At 41.0% G+C, this 17,025-nt stretch overlaps 2 protein-coding genes across 3 annotated transcripts; both read left to right on the top strand.

The window, feature by feature from the left end:
- The first annotated feature begins 2,230 nt into the window (after window positions 1-2,230).
- prmt1 (protein arginine methyltransferase 1) lies at window positions 2,231-10,403 on the top strand. 2 transcript variants are annotated; one of them, XM_084072990.1, is made up of 10 exons: window positions 2,231-2,300; window positions 4,687-4,773; window positions 4,912-5,067; window positions 5,360-5,423; window positions 5,853-5,995; window positions 6,302-6,389; window positions 6,978-7,093; window positions 7,595-7,745; window positions 8,491-8,612; window positions 8,825-10,403. In XM_084072990.1, the coding sequence occupies exons 1-10, from the start codon at window positions 2,274-2,276 to the stop codon at window positions 8,906-8,908; spliced, it is 1,038 nt and encodes a 345-aa protein (XP_083929116.1). In that variant the 5' UTR covers window positions 2,231-2,273; the 3' UTR covers window positions 8,909-10,403. The 2 variants fall into 2 exon arrangements, with proteins under 2 accessions (XP_083929116.1, XP_083929115.1); XM_084072989.1 differs by having other exon boundaries at window positions 2,239-2,300; window positions 4,678-4,773.
- Window positions 10,404-13,286: 2,883 nt separating this feature from the next.
- Window positions 13,287-16,025, top strand: LOC311056317 (heat shock 70 kDa protein 1-like). The gene is made up of 2 exons (XM_084072861.1): window positions 13,287-13,385; window positions 13,936-16,025. Exon 2 carries the CDS (start codon window positions 13,949-13,951, stop codon window positions 15,866-15,868), a length of 1,920 nt encoding a protein of 639 aa, XP_083928987.1. The 5' UTR covers window positions 13,287-13,385; window positions 13,936-13,948; the 3' UTR covers window positions 15,869-16,025.
- Window positions 16,026-17,025: the final 1,000 nt, after the last annotated feature.

The raw sequence follows: 17,025 nt of genomic DNA, 5'->3' as shown, positions 1-17,025 counted from the left end.
GTATTCCTTAGTTTGTTGGTCCTTCTTAACATCTTGCAGGTTGCTACACTGATACTCTCATTTACAAAGCTATTCTCTGTAATCTTCCATTTTACATTTGTTCTAAATTTGAACTAGTCCAAAACTCTCTCAATCTCAGATCAAATGCTTGGCTGCGCTATGCCGTACCCCCAACAAAATCGGAGGCTGGAGCCTTCATATTTTGGGCCCTGGTCGTGGAATGACATGCAGACCAGACTCAAATTGGATCCCTCTAGTGAGTTTTAAAAGGGTTGCCATGGGCACACTTCCCAGACATTGCTCCTGCTTTGATGTGTAGCAAATGTTGTTGCCCTTAGTTTTATACTGGTCACTTTGTAGATTCTCTGTTTTTCCTTGAGCTTCCTAGGTAGCGAGTATTGTTTTTACGGATGTTATATGTCTGTCATTGTTATTGTCCTGTATTTGTTGTTACTGGCAGAGCTGTGTAACATTTATTGCCTCTTCTCTTGGCCAGTTCACACTCGTAAAAGAGACTTTAGTCTCATTGTTGTGTTTTTTTACTGGTTAAATAAAGGTTAAATTAAAAATAAAAAATAAAAATGAATGTTGGGAAAGAGTTTTTTCCCCCTGTGGCTGTCAGAGCCCTGAAGGAAGAAATGGCCAAAAAACTACATAACAAAACAAAATAAAACAACTGCAATAATCTTGAGCTGCTGCTCAAAATGTTACTTGCACATGTACATACTGTAGACAAGTGTTTTAATGTAAGTATATACTGTATGTGTTCCTTCTGCTTCTTTTGCACACTTGAACTGCTAATAAAGATACAACGATACAGGATATATTATATTATGCCTCTGCTCTTGCACATTTTAGACACTGATGCTAAAAATATGTAGTATTGGTCTTTATTGCCATTCTACCGGTCTCTACCTTTATTTCTATTTCAGTATTAATACCTTTGTTTTGTTTTTTGATTACTTGTTGTGTTAGCACAGTTCTGAGTAACAGGTCCCACCGATATTTCACTGCTTGCACAAGCAAAGTAGCCTTGGGAACCAGCGCTTACCAAGCCATGTAGCCAATAGGTCAGGAGCCAATAGGCTGTTTTCGTAGCATGAGGCAGCTTGATGTACAAGTAGTAAGTACCTGTCCGGGACTTACCTCCAATCCAACCCTTGATGATGAGTGCCAAGCATGGAGGCAGTTGGGTACTATTTATAGTAAATGGTACCTGGCTGGGCATTGACCTCTGACCTCCTCGTTGAACTGGTGTACAACTTGTCAGTGTAAGTGACAAATAAAACCCTTCTAGTCCCAGGTCACTGTGCTCAGGTCAGATTAAGCCACAGAATCACACATTTCAGGTGTCAAGTCCTCAAGTGTCAATGGTAGCATGTTTTAGTATGTTTGTAAAATGTTTTTTTTAATTCAGGACTCTCAATTTAGAATCCAATCTCTCAGTGGGTTTTCAAATGGTGGGCGAAGTTTGATGAATTGAAATCCTATCTCTTGGCTCGTGGCTCTTTTTCCCCCAATGACATGTATTATTTTTGGAATCGTTCCAGGTAAATTTTGGCTCTAGGATTGAGTGACATCTTCAATTAGAGACTTTTCTATATCTGCTTTTATTGTCTCTGGGCCATTGCAACATCATTTCAGAGTTTTATTTGTATTATTCAACACCAAAACTATCTTTAAGCTGACAATTCCCTCTCGTATAGGTTATGATAAGTCATTGGCATAGGAATTTCCTGTGACCTTTCGAGTGTTTGGGTGAAACAGTAATATATCCCACCAAACCTTATTGCTCAATCAAATACAGCTGACTGGAAACATTTAAATGGTCTGCACATTTATAGGGTCTTACACACAACAATTCTCACACATTTGCAGAAGCTGCAAATTTGCAAGGCACCAACCTGCTCATAGGGAGCAATTCAGTGTCTTGCTCCAGCAGCTCCACGATGACAGGAGGAGCCGTGGTAGGGACTGAACAGTCTAGTTTTACAGTACTATTTTTGACATTTTGTAGTATTGACCATTCTGTTCTTTTTTGACAAGCGACGCTCTCGCGAGATGGAGCCTTCAGCCTTCCCCAAACTCGAGATTGCGCTCACCAGAAAACAACCAATGAACGTTCATTCCTCTGACACCGTAGGCGGAGTCTAACCAAATCCATCCAATCGTAAATCATATTTTATCTTAATGGGCGGGGATTGGGAGGGGCGCCTTTCAAGTGTGGTCCGCATGCTTGTTCCACCTCGCGCAGACACACAGAGCGGACCGAAATGGCGGAGACAACAGACACAATGGAGGTAAGTCCACATTATTAACGACTCTCACGAATACAAAACACATTTCCCTGGGTCAATAAGTGAGTTCTGAGACCGGTAGCGATTTCTTGCTATGGTACAAATGCCGGGAGTTGTCGTCGCACCGGGTCGTGGTCCGCCGCATATACGCACTTGGAAACGAAGCATCCATTTTACTTGATGATTAGAGAGCCCTGTTAACGTTCGTTTTACCTCGATCCATGTGTTATGCGTTTGTTTAAACACACTAACTATTAATCGATGTATGTTGTGTATGTAATATTCAAGCCGTGTATCGATGTTCACGTTTATGGGTCAGGTTTTGAGAGTTCATTGTGTTGAATGAATCACACCCATTGAATCAGTTCATCCATATAACTCTGCTGGGACCCGTGTTGCCAGATTCTGCTTGAGAAATGAGTAACTTGGTCTATGAAAACAAGCCCGAAAGAAGCGACTAGGCCTCATGAGCGTTGGTTATTTTAAAATTGCCGATCTACAAGCCCACAGCTTGTAGATCGGCTATTTTTAAAACGTATTAAAGTTAAACATTTTGACACTAATCTGGGACTGATCACAAAATTGTTTAAGATGGGGTGGGGGTGGGGGGGTCCGTGGACAAATACATTAATTTGGGGGTCCTTGACAATAGTTTTTAAACCACTATTTTAAACAACATTTAGGAGGAAAGCCCAAAATACCGCAACCCGCAACAACCAATATTTACAAGCAACTTTACAGAAAAAGAAGCCCAAAGTCGCTTACAATAAGCGGATATGGCAACACTGTGCTGGGACCGCATGGGGGCTAACGTGTTAGCCGGCTAGCAGCGCTATAAATGCTGCCTCATGCTCCTACAGAGCCAGTTAATGGTTAAATAACAGTGCTATTTAACCACCCAGATAATAAAGTAGATGTCTACGTGCGTCTCACTGGTCATGCGTGTCATGGAATATAATGTTAAAGAAGCGAAATGTTCACGAGTTTTAAGGGTGAAAGCCTGTTGGTCCAGCTAACTGGTAGCATAGCATGATGATATAATAACTTGGATCTCACAATGGGAGTTGGTTGGTTTTAGGGCTCAGATTCACAACTTAGGCCCATGAGGAATGTCATAGGAGGATTTTTGTTGTTGTTGCTAGAGCAGAAAATGAGTGTACGTGTTAATGGATGAAGGCGGCCTGCCTCGGCGTCATACCTATACCAACCATGTGCTCCCATCCTTTTGTGCATGGATGAACGGCAGTGGTGGAAGAAGTACTCACACATTTGTTACTTAAGTAAAAGTATCAATACTGCAATGTAAAAGTCTGGTATTAAAAATGTACTGAGTAAAGGTATCGGCATCAAAATATACTTGAAGTATATAAAATAACAATAATCATCAAACTACAAAATAAGTCACAATTTCATATAATTGTAGTAGAGTAACATATTTGCTGCTGAGATGTAGTGGAGTTAAAGTACTGAAAATTGAAAATATTCCAGTAAAGTCATTTGTACTTGAGTACGTTAGTTACCTTCCACCACTGAATGTCGGGAAAAAGTTGAATCATCTCAGTTAACCCATTGGGTTATGTAACTGTTACTGTTAAATGGACGATCTATCTCAGCTGTAAGTCGAACGGCATCAATATGGCGCCATTTATGCACGTATATTATCCAGATTATGATAATTGGTAACTGATGGTTGTAGTAGGCAACCGTTTTAATTGCATAAGATGGAACAAAAAGATGAGCATTGATGTTTTGTAAAGTTACAACGACCACATGGCTAATACACATACAGTACATCACTAAACCGATTATTCATTATTCAATTAGTTATATTTATTTTATCAATTCATTTCTGTGAGTTGATTACTCTTTTAACCTCTAGACTAGATGCACTAATTTACTGGTTTAGTGGAGACGGGGCACCCTGCTGCTCATTTCATTAATGCCCCCCTCTGCATCAGTAGTGACACTACTGATTGTTTCGTCCAAATTAAATTTGACAAATTACGTAATTAATCACAAAAGTGGAGTAGCCCAATGATTACTTATGTTGTTGGACATGACATTTGGTCACACAAAGTAAGGGCAAGGTCAGGGAATTGTACCTTGAGTTTAGAGTTGGACCCCTTTTATAGTACTGTATAGGATGTGCTGTTCTTTTCCCGTGGATTTATTCCACATTCTGACCGATGTGAGATGAAGGACAAATTGCCAACTGTCATCATCACAACGCTATTTGAGTTACTAGTCTGTGAAAAAGTTGTCACTTTGCTTGCCTCAAGCACAACATTGTAAGATGATATTAACCGCATTTAAATTTCCGTTAATTGTCTGAACGGTCTCACCCTTTACCTGGTTATAACTTTGACCTGTCTTTGGTGAGATTTCTCAGGGGGAGGGCTCGGCCAAGCCTGCTGCTGAAGACATGACATCAAAGGACTATTACTTTGACTCCTATGCCCACTTTGGCATCCATGAGGTACTTGGCTGTGGCTAAAGATGAAAGCAACAGCTTAATCTTTGACTGTATCTAATGTGTGTTGTAATCATCAGAACGTACAGATTGTATGTAGCATGAGGTTCATTTGTGTTCTTGTCCTCTTCATGGCCACTGTAGGAGATGCTCAAAGATGAGGTGCGCACCCTGACCTACCGCAACTCTATGTTCCACAACAAGCACCTGTTCAAGGACAAAGTAGTTCTGGATGTGGGCAGTGGCACCGGTATCCTTTGCATGTTTGCTGCCAAGGCCGGCGCCAAGAAGGTCATAGGGGTAAGTAATGCTTCTTCATGTTCATCATAAAGACCACTCACTCTATAAAAGAGCCCTTTCTACTGCTTCTAATCAACATCTCCCATCATGAAGTTGCACTGCTATATTTAAGGAGTCATGTGTGGAGTTTGGGAGTGGCTGGAATGTCTGATACAAATAGCTCAGGAAAGCCTGCTATGCTTGTTTATAGTCATCATGTCATGAGTGTTTCTTTCCCTGTGGATATGATGACATAACTAAGTGAGATGTTGCACTAACATGCAGTAAGACCTTCTTTCTTTGTGTTGTGCAGATTGAGTGCAGCAGTATCTCTGACTATGCCGTGAAAATCGTCAAGGCGAACAAGATGGATGATGGTGAGCAGACTGAAGGCTGATAGCCTTCAGCAAGATAACTTGTGTAGGGCTGCAACAGTTAATCAAACCAATAGATGTAATTGATTATAAAAGAATATATATTGATCTATAATTTAACAAACTGATAGATTAATAATTAATCCCTATTTTGCACATGTCGTTATTGGCTAAAGTTTCAAAATAATGGCTGATCTAGAGTGGTTCTTTTCACTATTTATGGAAAATGCCATGTGCGACAAAATATGAATTAACACATACGTGGTTAATTGATACATTGCTGTATATAAAAAATGAAACGTGCAACTATGTGCTATTAATTGATAGAATAATCACTAAGAAAATAATTGCTCGTTGCAGCCCCACTCATTTTCATAACTATCATTCGTATTTACATGTTTCTGAACTCATCACTCATCTTCTGTCTTGAAGTTGTGACGATCATCAAGGGCAAGGTGGAGGAAGTGGATCTGCCAGTGGAAGGCGTTGACATCATCATCTCAGAGTGGATGGGTTACTGTCTCTTCTACGAGTCCATGCTCAACACCGTCATCTATGCCAGAGACAAGTGGCTGGTACGTGTGTTTTTGAGTCCCGATAAACTGCCAGCAGCAGTCAAAGCTTCTCCTGGCAATCTGTACTTCAGGGCACCACTGGCTTTTGTATGCGACTGTTTGTTACACGTTGCCTGGATGACCTGGCTGTGTTGTGGACTAGGGCTGGCAGTTAAGCAGCGTCTAGATGTTTTGTATCAGAATTCTACACAGCTGTTGCCAAATGTCAGGCCTCTGAATAGACTGGTAATCTGTTGTCCCCAAGTATATTAACTGTCTTTCTTTTCGCTCATGCCTATTCTTTGACCTCCCTCGTCCTCTTAACAGAAACCAGATGGCCTGATTTTCCCTGACCGGGCTACGCTCTATGTCACAGCCATTGAAGACCGACAGTACAAGGACTACAAAATCCACTGTGAGCGGCCTTTCACCTACTTGAACTTGTGTACTGGGTTGTTGGGATAGCTAACACATGCCATGTAAACACAGACTTAAAATTACGATGTTGTGCATTTGAACCCAGCTTCACCTCATTTGAACCATGAAGGCAGGTTATATGATACGATCATAGTCGTAAATCAGTAGATGTTTGACCCGCCTGGTTAAATATATATTTATTAAGTAAATGGTGCATTATATAGCGCCTTTTTTCAAAAGCGCTTTATAATGTGCATTACATTCACACACCAACACCGATGCTAGAGGAAACTATGCAAGGCACCAACCGTTAACAGTAACACCATGGTTGGCAACACTTAGTTCCATATACCACTATCGACATTTATTGACCAGATAGAGCAAATTATCCATTTGGCTACTGTAAATGAGAGTTAACTCCAGCATCTGCGGTTTGTAGTCCTTTTTTTTGAGTGTGCACTATATTGTTTGAAAAAAAGGTTCATGATAGTGCCATGTATTGAATCCGAGAGCTGTATGGCCAAGAAATTCACAAGGACTAGGCAACCCACATGCATCAATCTCATGTGTTGACATTTCTTCATAGGGTGGGAGAACGTGTATGGCTTTGATATGTCCTGCATCAAGGAAGTGGCCATCAAGGAGCCCCTGGTGGATGTGGTGGATCCCAAACAGTTGGTCAGCAGCGCGTGTCTCATAAAGGTGGGTGGTTGGTTTGAAGTGCTGTCAGACTACAATAAGACCTTCAACAGTAACGCTGAATTATATTCTGGTCTATTCTGAAAGTGGCACGGATTGATGTATCGTCTACGGTGAGGAGTGCTAAGTGGTGCAGCCAAGTTGAGAAGGGTTAAACTTTTCTGCTGCAAGAAAAAGTGGCAGCCAACCAGTAGCATGCTGTGGTCTGAAATGAGCATGGGTTAAGCGCTAAGCGCACACAAGACGGTGATGTGGTTGTTTCAGACATGATGTATACACCCATTTAGTAGAAAAAAGCGTAGAGGAAAATTGCTACCGCTGCTGGTGTGAATTCAGCTTATAAGCATCAGTGTTCATTTAACGTTGAGTTTACAAATGTAACCAAATGGACCCACAAGGGAGACTATTACTTTTTCTTTGTGATGAGAAAGAAATCTGTGCCATCACAGCTCTACTCGCTGGGTCTCTCTCTCACTGGTCCTCATGTTTTTTTGTCTGTCACAGGAAGTGGACATCTACACAGTGAAGATCGATGACCTGTCCTTCACCTCACCATTTTGCCTGCAGGTGAAGAGGAACGACTACATTCACGCCCTGGTCACCTACTTCAACATCGAGTTCACACGCTGCCACAAGAGGACAGGCTTCTCCACCAGTATGTTTATAAAAAAAATTGCAGTAGATTTAGTTGTTCATCCATCTATCCTACAGTATAAATGCATGTTATCCGCCATCCTTGCTTTTTCCCTTTTCTTGATTGTTTAGTCTGCTGCCTTTTTTACCTCTTAAAACGGGTAAAGTAACTGTTTGGGAGTTCATTCAGTGGTAATTTGTGTGAATCGTGCACTGCAGATCCAAGGAGAAAATGTTTTTTTGTTTTGTATATCAGTGCAAGTCTTATATTGAAATCCTGCCTCAGGAAGTCTGAAAGTTAGTTGCCATGACACGGTTGGGGTTTGAATGACAAATTAATGGATAATAAGTTTGACTCGCTCAGCTTCACTTTTTAACAACGTGAAATAGTTCTGATCTTTCGATCATCCGTTGCAGTGGCGATTGTTTTTTCCTTGTCTGTGTGCTCTGTGAACCTCTAAATTTCACTTTCTGTGTGTGCCCCACATGAAGGAGAGGGGTTGGATATCAGAGAGCGTTTTGCAGGGTCAATCTAAATTGTGGTTGCCATTGTTATTACTCTTCCTTGGATAGAAACTTGGCGTTAGTCCCACCTGTGGTGCTGATAAACTAATCATTAGTCTCCCACAGTGCTCATTGGATAATAGATTTTTCATTTGAGAAGCTCCTGTTTTGTGATGCCAGACCATAATCAGTCAATTCTGTGGCGTGGGAGGATTTAAAGGTCTAGACCCAGCCAACTTACAATAACTTCTATATCTTTCCAGGTCCTGAATCTCCCTACACCCACTGGAAGCAGACAGTCTTCTACCTGGATGACTACCTGACGGTTAAAACTGGGGAGGAGATTTTCGGCACCATCAATATGAAGCCAAACGTCAAGAACAACGTAAGACCACAAATACTTATCTCTGCTTTCTCGCTGCTTCTGTGTGCTCAATGAGACGAAGGCAAATATTTGTATGCCGATCTTTTTTTGTTGACAGTTTGTTTGCCTGCTACTGTAGCTGTATTACGTTCTTTTTCTTGTCCCTCACAGAATGTTGCTGTCCATATGGAAAGTTTGCAAAATTCTGACATATTCTGTCTTTTGATTTGCAGAGAGACTTGGACTTCACCGTAGACATCGACTTCAAGGGTCAGCTTTGTGAGGTGTCCAAGACCTCCGAATACAGGATGCGCTAGTACGCGCCTGTTCACCCCCTGTGTGTTCCTGTGTCTGTGTGTTTTGAGGAAGGGGGGCGTGGAGAAAGGAGACAACAGGGTCAGAGTCTATGTGTGTCTGTGGGAGAGGGAATTTCTCTCCTTAAAAAAAACATAATTTTTTTAAGACTGGCTTTGTGTAATGTTACTTGTTAAGATGTTGAGTATATTTAACAAAAGGATTTTCAAACGTAAGGGGCCAAAGTTGTGTACTCTGGCAATTCATTGTGCAATAGTCGCTCCCAAAAAAAATCTGTTTGACGCGGTGATGTCTTTGCGCGTCTTTTTTCCGTTTACATGTGACGTTAGCCTGTGCTTGAGCCCCATGTGTAACACACACATACTCTGACCCCCCCATGACCTGCCTGTACATAGCGTTACTGTTGAGTCACTTTGGCCCCCGCTGTATAGTCATGGACCTTGTTGAAATGACCCTACTGCCCCATCCCTCTACCCCCGTCTTTATTCCCGTTCTCATCTTGGTCGTAAGAAGCGCCTCTACCTGTGTCTGGTGCCCCTGTCTGACCATAAGATGGTCTTCTGTCGGCTGAAGAAAGTCAGCCATCTGTGTATTTTTCAATTCCTTAAGGGTGATTTATACTTGGTTGTGCGCTGGTGGTGTGCACTGAAAATGGCAGATCTACAAGCTAACAACATGCATTGTGAGCTTGTGGATCTGCCATTTTCAGACGAAAATCAGACACAGCCATGTATAAATCGGGCATTAGTGTTAAAAGGGATGATTCCCCTTCAGGCCCATAACAAGAGTTGATGCTGTAATGAATTGCTGATAGATGATGGACCCTTATAGTTTTTAAGACAAATCTCTTCACCCTCGTCCCTTGCAGTAAACCATGTGTACTTAGTGTATGGCATGATAGACTCATGTTTTAGAATCATGTTTTTATATTCTAGTTCTAGATGGGCCTGCCCTCTAGTTACCCTCAGTTTCCCATCTGTCTTGGATCCTTCCTTGTTTGGGTCCTTAAGGTTTTGTGTGGGGTTATCACATCAGAATTCATTACATGCGCAAACTTGGACACCCCCAGTCCCTTTAGAGAAGCACTTCATCAAACTTGCAGAGTTTTGTTTAAAGGGGAGTTAAATGTTCTTTTAGTGCTGGGCCTGAAAAGAAATGGACCACATACTGTAGATGTCAAATTATCCCCCAATATTGGTTCTCCAAGCCTGGTTTCATTTGCAGTCCATCGGCTTCAGACTCTGCATCTCCATTAAGTAGCCTATTCAAAGTGTTTGCAGAATAGAACCCTGTTCATTGTGGGTTCAGTGAACGGAACAGTTGACTTGAAACGAATGTATCCATGGTCAGTCTTTTAAATGACTGGCTCCATGATGGGTTGTGGGAATGTTGGTAACTTGTTCAGAGTAAGGGTGGAATAGACCAGATGTTTTCTTTTTTTGTTAATGTCCTTGTCTCTGCTGCTTTTTTAATAAAAAGTATTAAACTGGAAAAAAATGCTTTTTTTAATGTAAACTATTGGGTATAAGTTGTAAAACTGACCAGAAAGGCTTCGAGATCAAACATTTCCTCAACAGTTTGATCAGAACAGTATTTCAAATGTTTCCTCTAGGAAAAAGTCAAATTGACTTTCTGGTTGGTACTAGGTAGTTACTTTTAAAATGTATAATCTGGTCTGAATTATTCACATTTGTTAGAACCCCCTGAGGACCTTTTTAGTCTGGGAATAATCAATGGGTGTTGACCAGAGTCATCCTCATGCAGTCAAATATTAGAGTTGAACCAACAACTTTTATATGTGCTTTAAAACACATAGTAAACAATTGATTAAACAGACATCCAAAACATTTGATTATCTTGGCCAGATCACTCTTGCTAGAGACAGTGATTTTGTTCCCACAAATCAATGTCCCCCAAAATCACGGTATGCACTGTATGTATTATAACAAAGACGTGCTGTACATGTTCACTGCTCCTCTATGGAATATGTTTTGAAAAATGAAATTAAATATTACAGTACATTGAACCACCTAGTGGAGGGTCACAGCAATGATATGCATGCTGTGACCCTCTGTTCAGTTCATACAGCAGCACAGACAGTTACAGAAGTGAAAAAGTTACATGATTGAAAAAAATATATAATTACACAACACTGCACACAGCGCAGGTGCCTGTTACAGCACAACATAATACATTATGTAGAATAATGCAGCTGTATTATACATGATTGGTAAATACTACAACCACAGAAACAATGAAAAGCCATCATTTCAAACACAATTGTCCATGCAAAAACGTACCCCTTATATTTCAAAAATGTGTGATCTACACATTTTATATCAAATAGATTTCACACTGGGGCTAGACTCTTTCCTCCCCTGTCGCACACTTTTCTCATTTCCAAGTTCTATGTAATGGTGACTGATGTGTTCAAATATCTTTGTCCATATACTCTCATCTTCATCAGCAATGGAAAGGTGAATGTCCAAATTGGTCTATATACCATATGTTTATTTCATTGTGTTGTTCCCTACACTCCTTCAGCACTGTTCTCCATGTTTCTGGAACTGTAGAGAAAGAGTGGAACGTCATTTAGGTTAGGCAAATGGTTACTTTTTTTTTTTGCCATCTATTTTTTTAATGAAAAGATGCCTCTGCTACTCTCCTTGTCTCCTACTATTATTTAAACACATCCCACATACAGGCATCTAACACTTTATATATACTAACATTTAACCTTTTTACAGCCTATGGATGGTACACATAAACACATGCACCTTTTTATTGATTGAGATATTTAATGACAATGCACATTATGTATAAAAATATATACACACAAGTCGACCATCAACAGTATAACACAAAAAAGCAGAAATCTTATTGACCCTTATGAAATTTGAAATGTGTATGAGGAGTGTTACATATATATATATCCTTCTAACGCTATGGACCAGAGAGCTGATACTCAGTATGTGTACAGAATATTATACTATATAGTGTATGGACTATGGACAATACCACAGGTTCAACACAGGCAATCTCCATTTTCACCGCTAGATGGTGGTGACGACTGCAGCATTACCAATGACATAATTTCTCTCAAAATTAAAACCCCTAGAAGTGCCAGTGTTTCTCGCCGGGTGCAGTGGCGTGCGCCTGTAATCCAAGCTACTGGGAGGCTGAGGCTGGCGGATCGTTTGAGCTCAGGAGTTCTGAGCTGCAGTGGACTATGTCGATCGGGTGTCCGCACTAAGTTCGGTATCGATATGGAGCTCCTGGGGGAGCCCGGGACCACCAGGTCGCCTAAGGAGGGGTGAACCGGCCCAGGTCGGAAACGGAGCAGGTCAAAGCCCCCGTGCCGCTCAGTAGTGGGTTCGCGCCTGTGAATAGACACTGCAGTGCAGCCTGAGCAATATAGCGAGACCCAGTCTTTTATGCCTCGTTTAATACAAAGCTGTTTTGTGCTCCTGCTTGACATTTACATCGAGTTGATTATAGTACAATTGTGCCTGTTTACTGCTGAGAATATCCCTGGACCCAGATATAACAATTTTAAAGTGGGCTACATCGTGACTCTGTCCAATTCCTTTCTTTTGATGGTGTAATTTTAGGCAACACAGAATAATTATGCTGCATTGTATTTTTTGATGTATTCTATATTGCGTGTGTATTAAGCAAGCAAACAATCCCAATTCCACTGTAGGCTATATCTGTATGTCTGTCATCATGATTTGTGTGCGTGGGGAACTCATTTTAAACAAGCTTAGTACTTTTATGAGTTATCCAGTTTAGTAGACCTTGTATTGTGAATTGTACTTCCATGTACTGTTTCTCATGTCTTACTAAATAAAGTATATCAATCAAACTGTCTTAGGTCTTGTTGTTACAGGCTATTTACATTTCAGGGATTCACAGATGCAAGATCAACTGTAACAATAAAGCTCACGAAAGCCAGCTCATTGTGGAAGCAAATAAAATCACTTGACATCCTGAGGATTAAAAAGCATTTCTCTTATTTCAATTGAATTTTCGAATTTGCCATTTCATTTGAATTATGGCATCTATTCGCTTCCATAGCTCATCAGTCATGAGTTATAAATAATAAAGCTAAAGTCGTGTAGTCTTTAGTCGTGTATATTTGTTTCCGTGTGTTCTCTTCACTTCTTCTGCACCGTGTTCTCCATGTTTCTGGAAGTTTAGAGAAAGAGCGGAACGTTATGTAGGTGACGTCATCACGTCGGAAGCTAAATGTACGCTGAATGCTCTCATTGGCCAATGACATCTGAAACGACCAGAAACATCCACAGAGTTGTGGAAATGTCCAGAAAGCTTTTTACACATATATAAAAGTGTAGTTCATCAGATACACAGACACAGACAGTATTGTGACAAGATCCGAGGAACACAACAGCATCGTAGGCTTAAGGAACAAGTGAACAGCGAGGAGCGACCACTTTTACTCAGAAGCTTCTCAGCACAGTAAGTACCAGCCTGTTTCTGACACTTAATTTACAGGCTATTGAAGGAATATGGGTGTAAATGATGATACTTTTTAATTTATTTGAATAAAGTGCAATAACCTCAAGGCTAGGCTAGGCTAGGTAACTTATGAATGAATTTAATTTACAGCATGTGATAAAAAAAAGATGCATCAGTTATTCAATGTGAATGAAATTCCAGGAAGCCATTGAGGAGGATTGTAATATAACTGTTGCAAGACATAATCTGAAACATAAAATGCTAAAATGCCCAATTAGAATCAATATACACAGGTAACTATAATAGTTAGGTAAATTAATATGTATATTATTTGATAGATCATAGAGATGATGAGTAGGCCTATGTTGTTCTGCACTGTAATGTTTTTTTATACAATCAATATAACTAATACTTATTATTATATTTTATTATTAATAAATAATTATATTAGGAATAGGATACACATACATTATAATTTCAATAATAATTTATACATATATTGTTTGAATTGTTTCATTTTTCTAAAATGTACCTTCTTTTTTTTTTGTAGGTAATTATTCAAAATGTCTGCAGCAAAGGGTGTTGCTATTGGCATTGACCTGGGAACCACCTACTCCTGTGTGGGGGTTTACCAGCATGGAAAAGTAGAAATCATTGCCAATGACCAGGGCAACAGGACCACCCCGAGCTATGTGGCTTTCACAGACACCGAGAGACTCATTGGAGACGCAGCCAAGAACCAGGTGGCTATGAACCCCTCCAACACTGTGTTTGATGCCAAGAGACTGATCGGCCGAAAGTTTGATGACGCAGTGGTGCAATCAGACATGAAGCACTGGCCCTTTAAGGTGGCGAGTGATGGAGGAAAGCCCAAAATTCAGGTGGAATACAAGGGAGAGAACAAATGCTTCAACCCAGAGGAAATCTCCTCCATGGTTCTGATAAAGATGAGAGAGATTGCTGAGGCCTACCTGGGCCAGAAGGTGAACAATGCTGTCATCACAGTCCCAGCTTACTTCAACGACTCACAGAGACAGGCTACAAAGGATGCTGGCACCATTGCAGGGCTGAATATACTGAGAATCATCAATGAGCCAACTGCAGCCGCCATCGCCTACGGACTAGACAAAGGCAAGTCAGGAGAACGCAACGTCCTAATCTTTGACCTGGGTGGGGGCACTTTCGACGTGTCCATCCTGACGATCGAGGATGGCATCTTTGAGGTGAAGGCTACAGCTGGAGACACTCACCTGGGCGGGGAGGACTTTGACAATCGCATGGTCAACCACTTTGTGGAAGAGTTCAAGAGGAAATACAAGAAGGACATCAGCCAAAACAAGAGAGCTCTGAGGAGGTTGCACACAGCTTGTGAGAGGGCTAAGAGAACCCTGTCCTCCAGCTCTCAGGCTAGCATTGAGATTGACTCTCTTTTTGAGGGCATTGACTTCTACACCTCCATCACCAGGGCCCGCTTTGAGGAGATGTGCTCTGACCTTTTCAGGGGAACATTAGAGCCTGTGGAAAAAGCCCTTAGAGATTCCAAAATGGACAAGGCGCACATTAACGACATTGTCCTGGTTGGAGGCTCCACCAGAATCCCCAAAATCCAGAAACTCCTGCAGGATTTCTTCAACGGCAGGGAGCTGAACAAGAGTATCAACCCAGATGAGGCGGTGGCTTATGGAGCTGCCGTCCAGGCTGCCATTCTGTCAGGCGATACATCAGGAAATGTTCAAGACCTGTTGCTGCTGGATGTGTCACCTCTGTCCCTGGGCCTTGAGACAGCTGGAGGAGTTATGACAGCCCTCATCAAACGGAACACCACCATCCCCACTAAACAAACCCAGACATTCAGCACTTACTCTGACAACCAGCCTGGAGTCCTCATCCAGGTGTATGAAGGAGAGAGAGCCATGACCAAGGACAACAATCTGCTGGGCAAGTTTGAGCTGTCAGGAATCCCACCTGCTCCTAGAGGGGTTCCTCAGATCGAGCTCACCTTTGACATCGATGCCAATGGCATCTTGAAAGTGTCTGCAGTGGATAAAAGCACAGGCAAAGAGAACGAAATCACCATTACCAACGATAAGGGCCGGCTCAGCAAAGAAGAGATTGAGAGGATGGTGCAGGATGCTGACAAATACAAAGTTGAAGACAACCTTCAGAGGGACAGGATCACTGCCAAGAACTCACTGGAATCCTACACCTTCAACATGAAGAGCGTTGTGCAGGATGACAACGTGAAGGGGAAGATCAGTGAAGAAGACCAGAAGAAGGTCATTGAGAAGTGTGATCAGGCCATAGCCTGGCTGGAGAGCAACCAGTTGGCTGATAAAGAGGAGTACCAGCATCAGCAGAAAGAGCTGGAGAAAGTGTGTAGCTCCATCATCAGCAAGTTGTATCAGGGAGGAATGCCAGCAGACAGCTGCAGACAGCAGGCACAAGGCAACTCCCAGGGCCCAACCGTTGAGGAGGTTGACTAACATTTATATTTATGGATAAAAAAAAGATGATAATGCTTGCTGTACTTACACTCAATATCTGTGACTATAGGTCGTTGCCCATGGTGTATTTGTGTTTTGTTGATCATGTGCATTCGCTGTCTATCAATTTTATATGTTTTTATTTACAGTATGCATTGCTGGGCATTGCAGTAAAATATGAAATTGAATATTTCTGGTGGCTTTGTATCTTTTAAATAAAAAATATAATTATAATTTATAATAATAATCTATCCTAAGTTATTCACATTTACATTTAGCTCTGGGTACATTGATGACATTTTCTTTATTTGGAAAGTATCTGAAACCCAACTGAAGGAGTTCATAGAGTAACTCAACATTAACAGTCGCCATTTGAAATTCACTTCTGAATGTGATGACCACAAGATGAACAGTGACCCAAACAGACTTGGTTCGTGTCATATACGGTAATAAATGTGCCTGCGGCCTTTTGTGAATAAACACTTTTGTATTGTTTAAAGAGGACTCCGTCCGTCTTTACAGTTCTAACATATACCGTAAAAGCCCTAACAGAAACTGTGTTACATAAACAATCCTTCCATCCTATTCCATTCAAGAGGAGTCTGCAAATATCCCAGTTTAGTCGCATCAATGTTCCACTTTACCAACTCAATTTAATGTATTAAATTAAACATTGTGTTCATTCATGCTAGTATAGGTTAGATATATACCAAGAACAATTACATTATAATAATATATAAGACCCTATACTGTACATGTCTTCATTTACTGATTGATGATTCCAGAAAACAATCTCCAGTCCCTGATAACATTATTAAAGTCATTGAGGTCTTGGATAGTTAAGGGTACCTGGGTACTGACAAGCAATAAGCATTAGTTAAAATAATAATCATCCTAATCATACAGATATAATGTCATGTAAACAGGTCCATTACACTCTCAGTGTTAAATTGACACTGAGGATTTTACTTTCATGTTCTGGCAACATGAGTTTATGGGACTGGGGAGACTAACAGTTTTAATGTGTCCATTTGTACTCTCAGAGTTAAATTAACAGAGGATTTTACTGTCTAGTGAAAGTAGCCATCAATATCACACAAGTGTCAGTTAACTAGTGTTTAAGTGACAGGTGCTGAGAAAAGTCCATTATCATTCTA

The sequence above is a fragment of the Gymnoscopelus microlampas genome, assembly GCF_963454915.1.
Source record: "Gymnoscopelus microlampas genome assembly, chromosome: 11".
In the NCBI taxonomy this organism is placed as follows: domain Eukaryota; kingdom Metazoa; phylum Chordata; class Actinopteri; order Myctophiformes; family Myctophidae; genus Gymnoscopelus; species Gymnoscopelus microlampas.
The sequence above is the reverse complement of the archived record's forward strand: the minus strand, read 5'-3'. Positions and strand labels throughout refer to the sequence as shown.